The following is a 16,882-nucleotide window of genomic DNA, read 5'->3' as shown; positions in this document are numbered from 1 at the left end:
GAATTGCAATAAAACGATCTCTCTTCATATAATTCTAAATGTTCTTAAATGGCATAGGGGCTTCCGGTTTCATCAGGTTATAACTCTTCGGCTCGTACTCCGTAACGCGCTCGATCAGCACCTGCTCGCCAGTTGCCGAGTTGTGCATTATCACGATCCCGCCAAAGGTGACGTAAACGGCATTCCCTCGGCAATGCAATTCACCTTCAGCTGGGCGCACATCACGCAGGCCAGGTTGTGCATAAAGGTTTTTTTTACTTTGCGTTTCTTCTCCTCGAGTGGTACAAGGTAGCTGAGATGCGTGGGCGGCGGTTTAGAGATCGTTCCAGAATACTAGAAAGAAACACTGACCCAGAGGGAACCTGTACCAGTATTGGGTGAAACCGAGTATTCTGACCTGTCTTGCAGTTGGTACGGTACGGTATTGGAGGCTGATGGTCATGCCCTGGGCAAGGATGGCGCCGTACTTGACCATGTCCTCGTGCTTGTTAGTGATGACCAGGGTTTAGTGTTGATGGTCAGCAGAATTCTGACAGCCAACCAACGCAGAATCTTCTCGTGCTGGGTCTAATGGGCTTACGCGACCCGACCATGGTTTTGCTTTGAACCGAGCATGACCATTCCCATGGTAATTCCAGTCGTCTCACCCTTACAGTATCGTTCTGTTGCAAGTCAAAGATTAATTGCTCACAAGACTGCTCATAAATGTCCTGCCGGTGATTTCCCGTTGGCCAGCCCCAGCCTCAAACATTCTCGTTTTAAGCGTCCTTCTGCTGATTAAATTACCTAAAAATGTTAACCTGTGATAAGCGCGGATCAATCCGAGCGCGTACAGGCCACATCCGGAGCTCAGTCCACTCTCTTTCGGCAGATAACTCTGCATCAACACGAACGATTCTATCTCGTGCCCGAGATGAATCACTCGCAGCGTGGCCGTGGCCGAAAACTTTTCCCAATTCGTAGCCCTGACCAATCACCAAACACCAGATTATCGCTCAGGAACGGATCGCACGTTTTACCGCTGTGCGCGCGTCCGCAACTCCCGTCGCCATGTGGGAAATCGACACTCGCGATGCTTTCCTAGTCGCGCGCAGGATCTGCAGATCCGCGGGGTTGGTCCGAATTGTGAACTGTAACTGCAGATCGATCGTAATCTTTACGGACAAAATTCTCGCCTGTGTCTCAAAGTTCGCTTGGTGTGTCTCTTGCTCTTGTTTGATATTGGCTCTTCCGGCGCAGCATTCGTGATTCGCGGCTTAAGTTTGAAATACATTTCGACGGAATCGGTAGCTTTGTGCGTCTGCAGAACCTGTCTCAGGAACTGCTGCGTGACAGAATCGTACAGATGTAGTACGCAATCAGGTCCGTGTGTTTGCCACAATTAGACAGATTGTCGAGCAGTTCGGCGACGGCCAACGGGTCTTCCAGGGAGATCCGACACTGGCACATGTTGACGGACACATGTTGTGACACATGTTGAGCAACGCAGTACCGTGTTGCGGAAGGGGAGGCTCTGGGTAACATAAAGGTAGGAATTTAAATGAGTTTATTTTTTGCTATAAAAATTGAGAATTTTTACCTTCATAATCGAAGACACAACCACGTCCATCCATATCCGGCCTGTCGGCAATGTCCATCTTCCACGCAACGCTGAATCATCCGATTAACGGTCGCCTCCAGCCGCGCACCGATCGGCTTCGCCTTGGTCGGATTCTCCGCCAGCTGAACCTGCAACTGCGTCGATGATGAACGTCGATGATCGTGTCCACGGACCACGGGCTTAGCCCTTGTTTCTTGCAGGATCTATTTTTTCTCTAAATCCTCCTACGTTTTCTGCCAAATCGTGTCCATCTTCTTCTAGGCAAACAACTTCAGCTCCCGGACCAGTTCGTCCAGCAAAAAGTGGACGACGGCGGCGGAAGTGATGTTCTGCATATTAATTGCTGGAGCGAGAACAGAGGAAGATTCTACGGCAAGTTCTGCGGTGGTGTTGGCCATCGTGGAAGTGGTCCGGTTGGACAAACAACTAAAAACTCCTTTTTGTTTGTACACGTTCGCACTTCGCCACAAAACTGGAGGAAAACAAAACAAAACGGTTGACAGTTCGCAACCCACAGCGGAGCGTTACACGCTTAAATGGATTGAATTAACTTTGTTTGAAAAAAATCGAGGGTTCGGATCGGATTCGAAGCCGACGGAGCCGATCACGCAGTTTCAGATGCGAGAAACCCGCCGGAACCGAAGTGGCACCCCCCTAGGGTGGACCGTAACTTTACAAAGATTGACAGAGTGTTTTTATCCAAAATATAATTGAATATTAAAGTTGACGTGAATCACAAAACAACTCATCGGCATCAAAAAAGAATTAACCTTGGTACAGCAAAATCAACTTAGGTACTTCGAATTAAAAAAAAAAAAACATATGGGGATTGCAAGATAGGATATCAAAATTGAACTTATTTTGAAAAAGCTTTTCCCTCTTAGAAACAATAAATAAAAATAATTTAAAACAACTTTTGATTTCATTTCTGGGAGTAACTGCTAAGTATGCTTCAAGAAAAATGTTGGGGTCCAATTTTTTTTGGCTTCTCTCAATTATAGTTATTGAAATTTTTGATAGGTTAAATTTTGAACATTCTGAATAAAAAGATCAGAGAAGCAATGGTTTATTCAAACCTTGTACATCGAACATTGAATTTCCAATGTTCTAAGCAATTTAGAATTTTTCAAATAATTTTCTGATTAGTTTATGGGTCATTCCACCTGAAGCGGAACACCATTTGAAAATTACCATCTCCGATTCTGCTCAAATTTGGCAGAGCTGTTAAGACTATCAAAACATGCAAAAATCCCGAATTTCATCCAAATCGGACCACCCCCTCCATTTTTGTACCCTCCCATAAAATCGACTTTTTGGCGATTTTTGAGCGAAACCCCTATCTTCAAACGACGATAACTCAGGAACCACAAATCTTAGAGGGTCGGTCTTAGACTCAATTTTGAAGGAAATTGGACGTAGAATACATTTCCGTGATCAAAATTTAGATTAAAATATGTTTTCTACCTGAATTGCGCAATTGAAAACTTTAAATGGCCGTATCTCAAAACAGCCCTATTTATTTTTTAAATTTGACCTCACCATCGTATTCCCCGTCCGATTTTACATAAGAATCACTTATCGACAGAAAGGAATTTTTTTCGTTCCAGAGATATCGAATTTTAAAGTTTTAAGTATTTGAAATTACCTATAATATCTACACTCGCCGCATCTGCTAGAAGCACTCAGTCGTGCTGATCAATAATAACTACCTGGTGTTCTGTAAGATGAATTATTTTTTCAATTTTATATACGATTTTGAGATAATCAATACCTTGAACAATCTATTTTTTGTTTAAGGGTGCACAGCAACCGATAAGGAATATAATTTTTAACGCACTATTTTTCCTGATCTCAGTGTCATTGAACCATATTAAGTAAAATTTGAACTTTTAATATTTATTTGCAAATGCTACAGAGTTTTTACAAAACAATTTTCGAAAATTTATCATTATTCTATTATTTTCATATTTTTTCTAATTCCTCATTTCTTCCCACTTTCTCAAATTATTTCTTTTATTTCTTCTTTTATTTGAAACGAGAACAAATTTAGAGCTGGCTGTAGTAGATGAAATAATTCTCATGGGTTCTAGAGCTTTTGCCATGTGCGGTAGCGAAATAGTGCCATTCAGCAAAAACCCAAAATTCTGCCTTAGGGTTTGAAAGATTGATCATATTAAACCGATTTTTATAATGTGTTTCATCAGAATAATTGATGATTTTTTTCAATTCTGGTACATTTAATTTCAAAAGCAATACCATATACTTCTGATACATGTGGATAGCAGCTGTATCGTCTTCCAAGATTTCGAAATGATTGACAAACAAAAAAAAGATTATTGTTCGGACGGTGTCAAAATGAACACTACTGAATAATAACACAACTAGATAATAAATCAGATTAATCGTTGTGATTTTCTTACCTTTTTCCAGTTTTATACTTTCCAGAAATCCTCCTCCTTAATCATGCTTCACGAGAGTTTTGTTCATATTAATTCATAATTTTTAACACGATAATGTATCGTACACTTTTTCTTAAGTTACAAGATCAATTACAATTTCCTGCTAGCTCTGCGGGAATTCCATTCTGCCCTGTATTGCGTGTCGTTCTTGCTTTGTACTGTGGGCTAGCACACAAATTCACCGTATACAGCAGTTTCCTACAGTGGCATTACATTTTTGCCTCATTTGCTAATGATTATTTGGAAAGAAATCTTAATTCAATAAATAACCAGGTAGCAGTTATTGAACAGCGCTTCTGAGTGCTTCTAGCATATGCGGCGAATGAAGCTAATGTAGGTAATCTCAAAAACTAAAAACTTTAAAATTCGATATCTCTGGAACGAAAAAAATTCCTTTCTGTCGATAAGTGATTCTTATGTAAAATCGGACGGGGAATACGATGGTGAGGTCAAATTTAAAAAATAAATAGGGCTGTTTTGAGATACGGCCATTTAAAATTTTCAATTGCGCAATACAGGTAGAAAACATATTTTAATCTAAATTTTGATCACAGAAATGGATTCTACGTCCAATTTCCTTCAAAATTGAGTCTAAGACCAACCCTCTAAGATTTGTGGTTCCTGAGTTATCGTCGTTTGAAGATAGGGTTTCGCTCAAAAATCGCCAAAAGTCGATTTTTTGGGAGGGTACAAAAATGTAGGGGGTGGTCCGATTTGGATGAAATTCGGGATTTTTGCATGTTTTGATAGTCTTAACAGCTCTGCCAAATTTGAGCAGAATCGGAGATGGTAATTTTCAAATTTGCATTTTTTCTTGCACACTTCAGGTGGAATGACCCTTATATAATTTTGCTTGAATATTTATAAGTATAAAATTTCCCGGGAGTCTCGAACGAATTTCCCGGGAATCGAGAGGTCCAAAAATGGTCGATTTCCCGGGAAATTTTTCCCGGGAATTCCCGCTCGTCACCCTCTAATTCCAACCAATTTTGCTTTTTTAACACTTCTGAGTCACACATATCAACTTCCGGTCACGCAGAACAGATACCGGTTCTGGAGGTTCTTAGACAGAACATAGTCATAACACTGATTGAAACATCATTGTAATCCTCAACTGCAAATGTGATAAAAATGTAGCAGAATGAAATTACATAAGCCGACTTCGGTACCAAAAGAACAGAACAAAAATAATTTTAAGAATAAATGCAGATTCGCCAATTTGAATAGAACTGCATTTGAATGAGCGAATCTGAATTCGCGAATTGGAACAACTGATAGCTGTCAAAAGCTTAAAACCACGTGCTCAAAAATATCGAACAGCCGACTCGATTTGGAGGATAGAAACATAGAAATTAAATGAAAAAAAAAAAACCTCTCGCGGGTGAACCACCACGAAATTGTGTTTATTTGTTCATCAAATTGAGTGGCTTTTATTGCCAAATGACCATCTCATAGTCATCGAACTTTGGTGGCGGATACGGCGAGGGCGCGGTTTGGAAAGTCAAAGGTTTTCGAGTCTCGATAACGGCATTTTTTTTTTTGGTTGATGAACTGTTTTGAAAATGAACCCATGAGAATAACGCTCTCGCTAATTTCGGGATTTATCCTCTGTGTCCGTTTGCAGTACCTTTATACTACTAGATCGTGTTCTTTATTCTCAGTTGGCCACTATTGCTAGTATCAAACAACTAAATCTTCTTTCAAGCGCAAAAATTTTGACGCCATGGAAACCTAAGTATTTGAAAATATTTCACAAGGTGAAAGCGCAGGATACTCGTATTTATACCTAGAATTTCAAGCGCTCGCCATATGGAGAGATTCGTTTTTTTTTTTGAAGAATAAAATTTGATTTTCAACTGCAATTCTTTGGAAATGCGATGCAAAAATTGTGGTAAAACAAATCATATATGTTGATCAAAAATAAATTATCAAAACGAAGTTTGAAAGCGCTGTGAAAGTTTAGAACCATAGAAAAATATAGCAGCAGACTTTCCATACTGCCCCTTCATCTGCGTGTTTCACTCTCGTTTTATTGATGCTAAGAATAAAACAAATTTTAATTAAATTCTTCCGAATAAAAATCAATAATGGTGTTGTTGCCACCTTTACCAACACTTTCTTGAAATTATGCCAGAGTAGTGGCATAATAAAGTATACCATCGCCGATACGCGGCGCTACTTGTTCTCGAGAAAAAAGTGATACAACTTGTTTTTGACAGTTGGACTTCTATTCTATGATCGAACCCAGAATCATCCGCTTACAAAGCGGACAGCGTAACCATTCGGCCACGCACTGCAAATCTACACTCAAAGTTAAAATCACTCTTTGTACTAAAACAGATATAAAAATGTTTTAAAAAACTGATTTTCAGAATAAACCCAAATTATCTATATTGTGGTTTCGGAAATAAATCGAATTTTTGCGGCGACTTCTCCGACACTACGCAAACTTATCAACTTCATTTCTGAGTGTAACGATATGTTCACTGAAAGAAAGGCCCATAGTAATATTACATGTTTTACACATGAATCTGCCCCATACCACTTTGCATGTAAAAGTTATGTGTAAATCACATAGAAAATTTTCATCGCGCTGCATGTTCAAACCTAGTGAAAATCACGTTAGCTTCATGTGTCGTTTCACGTGACTTTCATAAGAAATGTTTATGAAATTTAAATGGATTTCACTTTAAAATCAAATGTTTTTCAATTGCTTTTCAAGTGAAGATTTTTGGTAACCTTTTCTTTTTCTTTTTTATATTCATGTTTTGAAATAAAAATGCATTTCGTGCATTCATTAGTTTTCCATTAATTTTTTAAATATATATTACACTTTTAGTCTTCTTCGAGAATACACATACATATCACTTTTTCATTCACACTTCACACAAAAAATGCTCTCCGTATGAGCAGCAAGCCGTGCTCCTGCGCCACACACCGGGACTCTCGCGGGTCTCCTCGGACATTTCCGGATCCTCGTTGACCATCATTAACATGCCTCGATGGGGGTCAGCCATCATCCACAAAAAAAATGTTTTGCAGATACTTAAAAAAAATGAGGCAGCGGCGGCGAGAAGCAGACGATAATTCCCTGGAAATATGATTAAAAAAATGGTTAGGCATACATTTTTGTCCAAAGAAATACTTAGAAAATACTTACCATAGTTTTAGAAATAATCCTGCCACAATTTCGCGAAAAAACCCCTCTTTTCTGGCGAATAATCCAATTTAAACGCAAGAGCTCTGACTCAGATTTAATGTGAGTGGCCATCTTGACTTAGACTATTTTTTCTTTTCGAACTTCAACATCAAAACATTCGATAGTAACGTGAAATTCACTTGAAACCTAAAGGAAAAGTCAATTGGGGTGAATCGAAGTGCAATTCACGTGAGTCTGGGATGAAAATCCCATGAAAAAAGAATGGATCAAGATGGGTGTAGCTGACGCGGTTTTCACGTGCATTTATAATGAAAGTCATGTCTAAGTCAAAGGAAAAGCATGTTAATTCATTGTGTTAGTTTTTGGATTAGCTCACGTGAAAAAGCATGTGAACTTGCTATGTTGGTTTTTTTCAGTGTTGTGCTGAAACGTCACTGCACTCAAAATAATCCACACGTTGATGCTACCTGAAAAATCACGTAATCCTGATTTTCCCCTCGCTAGGCTCGTTTTACGTGACACACGTAAAAATAATGTGAAAGTGTACTGGCAAAAAAATGTTTTCACGTTGATGTTACGTGAAAAGCCTTATGGTATTTTTCCACTAGGGTTTTCCATGTAGTTTTTATGTGTTTTGAAATGTAACTTCAACGGCACTCGAGTGCGCCATTCGGCGAAATTTCTACGTGATTATTTTAGTATGAAAATTGATGGCGTTCGGTGAAGAACTGCTGCCAGACTTGTGGTCGCAAAATTTTATCGAAAATGTAACAGATGGTAAGTTAAATTTAGTTTAAACAGTTTTTAAAAGAATTAATGTTTTTTGTTTCAGATGTCTAGAAGAAGCATCTTCTTTCTCGATGGCCATTGGCATTCTGGCCGGTGATATCACCAGCGGTGACCTGAAGAACCCCTCGAAGGCGATCCCAGGCGCAATTTCGGTCATCATCCTGACGTCGATTTCGTCCGTCGGAACGGCAATTGGGTCCTAAAATGAAGTTTAGATTGCTGATATAATTGTTTACAGCGATAAAGCTTATTTTTCTGAGTACAATGACCCTTTGTACGACCACAAAGAGTTTAAAATGGATTTTTAAATCAATTTTGAAAAATTAACCTCGCGGTCCTTCTTGACAGAAAAGCTCCTACTTGACAGCTCGTTCCAAGGGGACCATAGCTGATCCGTCGAAAAAATGTTGTCTTGTCATATTTTTTTTTTGCATTAGAATGAAAAAAAAGTGATCAGAAATGGTTTTTAATCGTGTTTTTTACTGTTGTACATAAAAATTGACATAGGGCTTTAGTACCCAATTGTGGCCGATATTACTGTGGTGAATGACGCCATCGGAAATGTTTCGGACTTGGCCAACGGGTCGTGGATCTATGCCGATTGTGCCCCGGAGAAGTACGAGTACGGATTACACAACTCGTTCCAGGTCATGGAGTTGGTATCTGGTCCAATCATCTACGTCGAGTACGCCGAAAAGGGTTTCTCCGCGGTCAGCAGAATCGGCAAACTTTGACCACATATCATACACATCATACACGCTCACCAAATAAAACCATATTTATGGTTATTATCATGAAAATTCGAGTTCAACCCATATAACCATTTTTATGGTTTAGTGGGTCGATCTTAAAATGTCATGATTTTCATGAACTGCCGAGTTCGAGCATGGCGAAATATTTCACCGGTTTTAGAGGCTTTGCAGGTTGCCTATCTTTGGGCGCTTTCTTTGGATTCAGGTTGAAATTAAATTAAATTTAAAATAAACAGAAGATTTATTTTCTAAGATAGGTATGTTTACAAATTACAATAATTTTTTTCTTAAATTGTGTCCCCCTCACCAGAGCTTCTTCTGGCTCTTCGGCTACCTCATGTTCCTCCTGGACGACCTGCCGCTTTCACTCCTTAACCGGATCAATCTTATGATTGTCGTCGTACTGGTTCTCCAGCAGTGGATCTTCCAAGGAGTCAGCGCGGACATCATCGTGAGAATGAAACGCGGTTTAGCGCTGTCCTTAACCCCGGGCAAACGCGTTCCGAACTGATCTCTCGGGTACAGCAGATTGATGTTGTTGCTGCTGACAAAGTTCTGCGTCAAGTCGACGATGGTGGAGCAAAGCGACTGCTCGCCGTGATGGTACGCGGACATTTCCGCAACGGAACCAGTCAGCTGAGTGACCTTAACCTCCCGTTTGTCGTTACGCTCGAACGTTGTCCGAGTTGGAGAACAAATCCAAATCCGGGTTGATAATCTCCTTGTAGAAAATCGCTCGGGTGGTCTTCTTGTGCAGGTACCGCTCCTCCGAGTAGTACTTCGTACCGGCATCGTTGGCATCCTCCAGCTTGGGAACGTTCTGGATCTTCGACTTTTTCGAACCGGAAGCCTTGCTCAACTCAGTCTGAGCCTTAAACTTGGCCCATTGCAGAACCAATTCGACGATGCCACGCTTTAACACGGCCGCGACGAACTTCTCCGACATGACGCACTTCGAGCAGAAGCTCTTGACCTGCAGCTTCATGTTCTCCTTCAGCTTCAGCATCAGCTGCTTCACGATGATGTCCTAGACGTAGTCTCCGTGGCGACCTTCCTTGGTCGTAGCGATCGAGTTGACAAACGAAACCTGCTGGAAGCCCTTTTCCGAGATGTCGGACTATTCCTCCATATCTGTAGAACTGTTCCTCTTAAACGTCCCGTGGCCACTTATGACCAGCGGCTACCTGTAACGTGGCTCCTGAAAGCCAACTTTTGAGAATAAAACTAATCAAAGATTAACTAGAAGCACAATAAGACAAAACTACTCACGTTTGAATAAACGGTTCCACTTGTGCTGAGGTCGGTTTCTCCTGCTCCTGTGGTGAGAGTTGATTCTGGGCAATGGCATTGCTGCTGCTGTTTGTTAGCGGGAACCGATGTGAAGCGAAACCAGCTTGGGATGATAGCTGCACGGCGTGGCACCGAATGATTTGATGCCACACGTCAGGGCAGAACAGAAGTTTCTGTCTCAGCGCATGTGACCACCGTGGCAACACGGCGCGAGGTATGTATCGGGGCGGGACAAGATCTTGAACAAGTGGGAGCTGAAGCCCGATCTGTTCTTTTTTAAGGAACCGGAGGAGCAGGAGAAGGAACAAGCGGTACTGCTGGAGGCTGCCCGCCGCCAAGTAGATGAACACGGGTCTAGAACGGCCGTCGAGGAGGCAACTGCTGCCTCGGCTATACTGGTCGTCGCTGGTGCCACCTCCGCAGATCATCCAGGCCAATGGCTGCAACGAAGACGAACCCAGACCGCCGTTGAGAAAGCACTTGAGCATGTTGATCTGTTTGGAAGATTAGGAGGCAGATTGAAACGATTCAAAATCTATCTCTGAAGCTTAAGAATTAAACACCTACCGCGCCCGTTGATCTGGAATCCATCGAATCGCACCGTGATAAAATTGATACGGAAAACGGGACGGTTCAACTGACTCCGTTGCACACCTTGGTTGGGCTATGTTCACTTCGGATAGCACAATAAATACCTCGAGACGGCCTAAAATAGAACAATGTTAGTTTCAAGTATTTAGTAAAGTTACTTAAAGAAAAAATACAAATTTAATAATTGAACTGATCTTATGATAAAAAAACATTTCACCGACCAAAAGCTTTTCCCAACCTTTCCAAAAAAATCTGTCCACCGGTGGACAAATTTTCCCGGAACACTTGGCCAAGGACCCATTCAACCGGTGGGTTAGTTTCTCTTGCTAACTATGCGGGCAATCTGTCCACCGGTGGACCAGTTCCTCTTGCCAACTTTGACAGGCAATCCGTCCACCGGTGGACCAATTCCTCTTGCCAACTTTGACAGGCAATCCGACCACCGGTGGACGGATTCCTCCTGCAAAACATTGCCCAGGAATCCGTCCACCGATGGACCAGTTTCTCTTGCCAAATTAGGCAGCCAATCCGTCCACCGGTGGACCAATTCCTCTAGCCAACTTTGGCAGCCAATCCGACCACCGGTGGACGGATTCCTCCTGCGAAACATTGCCCAGGAATCCGTCCACCGGTGGACCAATTCCTCTAGCCAACTTTGGCAGCCAATCCGACCACCGGTGGACGGATTCCTCCTGCAAAACATTGCCCAGGAATCCGTCCACCGGTGGACGAATTTTTGGCAGGCAATCCGGCCACCGGTGGACGGATTCCTGGGCAATGTTTTGCAGGAGGAATCCGTCCACCGGTGGACAGATTGCCCGCATAGTTTGCAAGATAAATTCACTTACCTGTTCCAATCCGCGAACTACCTTTGCCAAAAACTTGAAAGAAATGACAAAATGAAAAGTTTCAAAGTTTGCAAAAATTTCGCTAAGTCAAAATCCCACTTTTTTCGGCAACTCGATCTCAATTTTGGTGATTTTCACCATTTTGTGAGTTTGCGAAATTTTTCGAGTTCGCTTAAGCGAACTGCCAAAGTGCGATTTCTGAACTCCAAAAAGTGGGATTTTTTGTAACCGTGTACACGGTTACAAAAAATCCCACTTTTTGGAGTTCAGAAATCGCACTTTTGGCAGTTCGCTTAAGCGAACTCGAAAAAGTGTGATTTCGCAAACTCACAAAATGGTGAAAATCACCAAAAATTGAGATCGAGTTGCCGAACTTCCAAAAGTGGGATTTTGACTTAGCGAAATTTTTGCAAACTTTTGAAACTTTTCATTTTGTCATTTCTTTCAAGTTTTTGGCAAAGGTAGTTCGCGGATTGGAACAGGTAAGTGAATTTATCTTGCAAACTATGCGGGCAATCTGTCCACCGGTGGACGGATTCCTCCTGCAAAACATTGCCCAGGAATCCGTCCACCGGTGGCCGGATTGCCTGCCAAAGGAATTCGTCCACCGGTGGACGGATTCCTGGGCAATGTTTTGCAGGAGGAATCCGTCCACCGGTGGTCGGATTGGCTGCCAAAGTTGGCTAGAGGAATTGGTCCACCGGTGGACGGATTCCTGGGCAATGTTTCGCAGGAGGAATCCGTCCACCGGTGGTCGGATTGGCTGCCAAAGTTGGCTAGAGGAATTGGTCCACCGGTGGACGGATTGGCTGCCTAATTTGGCAAGAGAAACTGGTCCATCGGTGGACGGATTCCTGGGCAATGTTTTGCAGGAGGAATCCGTCCACCGGTGGTCGGATTGCCTGTCAAAGTTGGCAAGAGGAATTGGTCCACCGGTGGACGGATTGCCTGTCAAAGTTGGCAAGAGGAACTGGTCCACCGGTGGACAGATTGCCCGCATAGTTAGCAAGAGAAACTAACCCACCGGTTGAATGGGTCCTTGGCCAAGTGTTCCGGGAAAAATTTGTCCACCGGTGGACAGATTTTTTTTTTGGAAAGGTTGGGAAAAGCTTTTGGTCGGTGAAATGTTTTTTTTTATCATAAGATCAGTTCAATTATTAAATTTGTATTTTTTTTCTTTAAGTAACTTTACTAAATACTTGGAAACTAACATTGTTCTATTTTTAGGCCGTCTCGAGGTATTTATTGTGCTATCCGAAGTGAACATAGCCCAACCAAGGTGTGCAACGGAGTCAGTTGAACCGTCCCGTTTTTTCCGTATCAATTTTATCACGGTGCGATTCGATGGATTCCAGATCAACGGGCGCGGTAGGTGTTTAATTCTTAAGCTTCAGAGATAGATTTTGAATCGTTTCAATCTGCCTCCTAATCTTCCAAACAGATCAACATGCTCAAGTGCTTTCTCAACGGCGGTCTGGGTTCGTCTTCGTTGCAGCCATTGGCCTGGATGATCTGCGGGAGGGTGGCACCAGCGACGACCAGTATAGCCGAGGCAGCAGTTGCCTCCTCGACGGCCGTTCTAGACCCGTGTTCATCTACTTGGCGGCGGGCAGCCTCCAGCAGTACCGCTTGTTCCTTCTCCTGCTCCTCCGGTTCCTTAAAAAAGAACAGATCGGGCTTCAGCTCCCACTTGTTCAAGATCTTGTCCCGCCCCGATACATACCTCGCGCCGTGTTGCCACGGTGGTCACATGCGCTGAGACAGAAACTTCTGTTCTGCCCTGACGTGTGGCATCAAATCATTCGGTGCCACGCCGTGGGGAGCAGCTATCATCCCAAGCTGGTTTCGCTTCACATCGGTTCCCGCTAACAAACAGCAGCAGCAATGCCATTGCCCAGAATCAACTCTCACCACAGGAGCAGGAGAAACCGACCTCAGCACAAGTGGAACCGTTTATTCAAACGTGAGTAGTTTTTGTCTTATTGTGCTTCTAGTTAATCTTTGATTAGTTTTATTCTCAAAAGTTGGCTTTCAGGAGCCACGTTACAGGTAGCCGCTGGTCATAAGTGGCCACGGGACGTTTAAGAGGAACAGTTCTACAGATATGGAGGAATAGTCCGACATCTCGGAAAAGGGCTTCCAGCAGGTTTCGTTTGTCAACTCGATCGCTACGACCAAGGAAGGTCGCCACGGAGACTACGTCTAGGACATCATCGTGAAGCAGCTGATGCTGAAGCTGAAGGAGAACATGAAGCTGCAGGTCAAGAGCTTCTGCTCGAAGTGCGTCATGTCGGAGAAGTTCGTCGCGGCCGTGTTAAAGCGTGGCATCGTCGAATTGGTTCTGCAATGGGCCAAGTTTAAGGCTCAGACTGAGTTGAGCAAGGCTTCCGGTTCGAAAAAGTCGAAGATCCAGAACGTTCCCAAGCTGGAGGATGCCAACGATGCCGGTACGAAGTACTACTCGGAGGAGCGGTACCTGCACAAGAAGACCACCCGAGCGATTTTCTACAAGGAGATTATCAACCCGGATTTGGATTTGTTCTCCAACTCGGACAACGTTCGAGCGTAACGACAAACGGGAGGTTAAGGTCACTCAGCTGACTGGTTCCGTTGCGGAAATGTCCGCGTACCATCACGGCGAGCAGTCGCTTTGCTCCACCATCGTCGACTTGACGCAGAACTTTGTCAGCAGCAACAACATCAATCTGCTGTACCCGAGAGATCAGTTCGGAACGCGTTTGCCCGGGGTTAAGGACAGCGCTAAACCGCGTTTCATTCTCACGATGATGTCCGCGCTGACTCCTTGAAGATCCACTGCTGGAGAACCAGTACGACGACAATCATAAGATTGATCCGGTTAAGGAGTGAAAGCGGCAGGTCGTCCAGGAGGAACATGAGGTAGCCGAAGAGCCAGAAGAAGCTCTGGTGAGGGGGACACAATTTAAGAAAAAAAAAATTATTGTAATTTGTAAACATACCTATCTTAGAAAATAAATCTTCTGTTTATTTTAAATTTAATTTAATTTCAACCTGAATCCAAAAGAAAGCGCCCAAAGATAGGCAACCTGCAAAGCCTCTAAAACCGGTGAAATATTTCGCCATGCTCGAACTCGGCAGTTCATGAAAATCATGACATTTTAAGATCGACCCACTAAACCATAAAAATGGTTATATGGGTTGAACTCGAATTTTCATGATAATAACCATAAATATGGTTTTATTTGGTGAGCGTGTACAGTGCAGTCATCAGTTTATTTCCGGCAAGAGGCACGGCATTACAAAGTTGTGTACAGTGAAATCGTTTCAATAAAGTTTAAAAAGTATAAATAAAAAAAATATCTTCTAATTAAAATTAATTCTTCTTATTTCCATCCGAAAAAAAAGAAACTAAAATCAGAAACTACTACTATAAAATTTATATAGCGCTTACTACAACATACATGTAGAAATCATCGATTGATTCATTTAGCTTTTACGTGTGAAACACGTAGAATCAACGTGAAGGGATCTGGCCAAACAAATTCCGTTTCTACTAGAGTCACCTCGTAGAAGTTACGTGAAAACCCTAGTGGAAAAATACCACATAGCTTTTCACGTAACTTCAACGTGAATATTTTTTTGAGTGTATGTGTCTTTCTTTCAGTGCAGAGCGACAAAATGTTGAAACGGAATTTGTTTGGCCAGATCCCTTCACGTTGATTCTACGTGTTTCACACGTAAAAGCTAAATGAATCAATCGATGATTTCTACATGTATGTTGTAGTAAGCGCTATATAAATTTTATAGTAGTAGTTTCTGATTTTAGTTTCTTTTTTTTCGGATGGAAATAAGAAGAATTAATTTTAATTAGAAGATATTTTTTTTATTTATACTTTTTAAACTTTATTGAAACGATTTCACTGTACACAACTTTGTAATGCCGTGCCTCTTGCCGGAAATAAACTGATGACTGCACTGTATGATGTGTATGATATGTGGTCAAAGTTTGCCGATTCTGCTGACCGCGGAGAAACCCTTTTCGGCGTACTCGGCGTAGATGATTGACCAGATACCAACTCCATGACCTGGAACGAGTTGTGTAATCCGTACTCGTACTTCTCCGGGGCACAATCGGCATAGATCCACGACCCGTTGGCCAAGTCCGAAACATTTCCGATGGCGTCATTCACCACAGTAATATCGGCCACAATTGCCGTTCCGACGGACGAAATCGACGTCAGGATGATGACCGAGATTGCGCCTGGGATCGCCTTCGAGGGGTTCTTCAGGTCACCGCTGGTGATATCACCGGCCAGAATGCCAATGGCCATCGAGAAAGAAGATGCTTCTTCTAGACATCTGAAACAAAAAACATTAATTCTTTTAAAAACTGTTTAAACTAAATTTAACTTACCATCTGTTACATTTTCGATAAAATTTTGCGACCACAAGTCTGGCAGCAGTTCTTCACCGAACGCCATCAATTTTCATACTAAAATAATCACGTAGAAATTTCGCCGAATGGCGCACTCGAGTGCCGTTGAAGTTACATTTCAAAATACATAAAAACTACATGGAAAACCCTAGTGGAAAAATACCATAAGGCTTTTCACGTAACATCAACGTGAAAACATTTTTTTGCCAGTACACTTTCACATTATTTTTACGTGTGTCACGTAAAACGAGCCTAGCGAGGGGAAAATCAGGATTACGTGATTTTTCAGGTAGCATCAACGTGTGGATTATTTTGAGTGTGCAACATTGTGGTGAACAGTTACGTGATTTTTAACGTAGCATCTACCCAGTCACGGCGTTCTCGCAGGATTCTTACAGAATTCTAGCAGAGCAAAACTATTCTTACTAGAACGCTGCCATCATCTTCCTAGATCTTTGCGAGAATTCTCAGAGAATTCTAGCTCAAATGCAATAACCGGTTCTAGCAGAATCCGGTGAAAGTAACCGGTTTTGTTAGAACCCTGCTAGAATGCTGCTAGAACTATTCTGACAGGCCATCCTGCTAGAATTCTGTAAGAATTTTGCCATAATGAGACGGCAAAATTTTCTGCTAGAATCCTGCTAGAATTTTGTCGGAATTTTATTGTGGAATAAATTTAAGCTATTTAAAATTTCATTTCGAACAAAATTTATTTCTTTGTTTATTACAAGTAACTTTCCACATTAATGCCGGTCACACTAACGGTCACATAACTTTTTAATACTCCATGGAGGCGGCTGTTCATTCTTCGGTAGCACACTTTGCTTTCTCTGCTGTCCGAGTAGCGAGTAGCGATGTCGTGACCAATGATGCCGAGGGGAGAATCCGGACTCCAGATCCGAGGTCTGGATGTCGCCAAGACTGCAGAGACATGCCTGCAAAAAGCGGAAAATGTGGTTAAGTTTCATCATGCCTAAAT

The 16,882-nt window shown here is 42.3% G+C and overlaps 1 protein-coding gene and 1 pseudogene across 1 annotated transcript; both read right to left on the bottom strand.

Annotated features, from left to right (window-relative positions):
* Nucleotides 1–34: 34 nt before the first annotated feature.
* Nucleotides 35–7,046, bottom strand: LOC119769167 (annotated as a pseudogene).
* Nucleotides 7,047–15,179: 8,133 nt separating this feature from the next.
* Nucleotides 15,180–16,497, bottom strand: LOC119769166 (solute carrier family 12 member 1-like). The gene is made up of 3 exons (XM_038261071.1): nucleotides 15,883–16,497; nucleotides 15,517–15,827; nucleotides 15,180–15,190 (listed from the first exon to the last, which is right to left on the bottom strand). The coding sequence occupies exons 2-3, from the start codon at nucleotides 15,797–15,799 to the stop codon at nucleotides 15,180–15,182; spliced, it is 294 nt and encodes a 97-aa protein (XP_038116999.1). The 5' UTR covers nucleotides 15,800–15,827; nucleotides 15,883–16,497.
* Nucleotides 16,498–16,882: the final 385 nt, after the last annotated feature.

This window comes from Culex quinquefasciatus, chromosome 3 (assembly GCF_015732765.1).
Source record: "Culex quinquefasciatus strain JHB chromosome 3, VPISU_Cqui_1.0_pri_paternal, whole genome shotgun sequence".
Lineage (NCBI taxonomy): Eukaryota > Metazoa > Arthropoda > Insecta > Diptera > Culicidae > Culex > Culex quinquefasciatus.
This window is presented reverse-complemented; position numbering and strand designations above follow the sequence as displayed.

Excerpts from the sequence above, each read along its gene's own strand:
- LOC119769166 (XM_038261071.1), bottom strand. The coding sequence starts at position 15,799 with ATGGCCATTGGCATTCTGGCCGGTGATATCACCAGCGGTGACCTGAAG.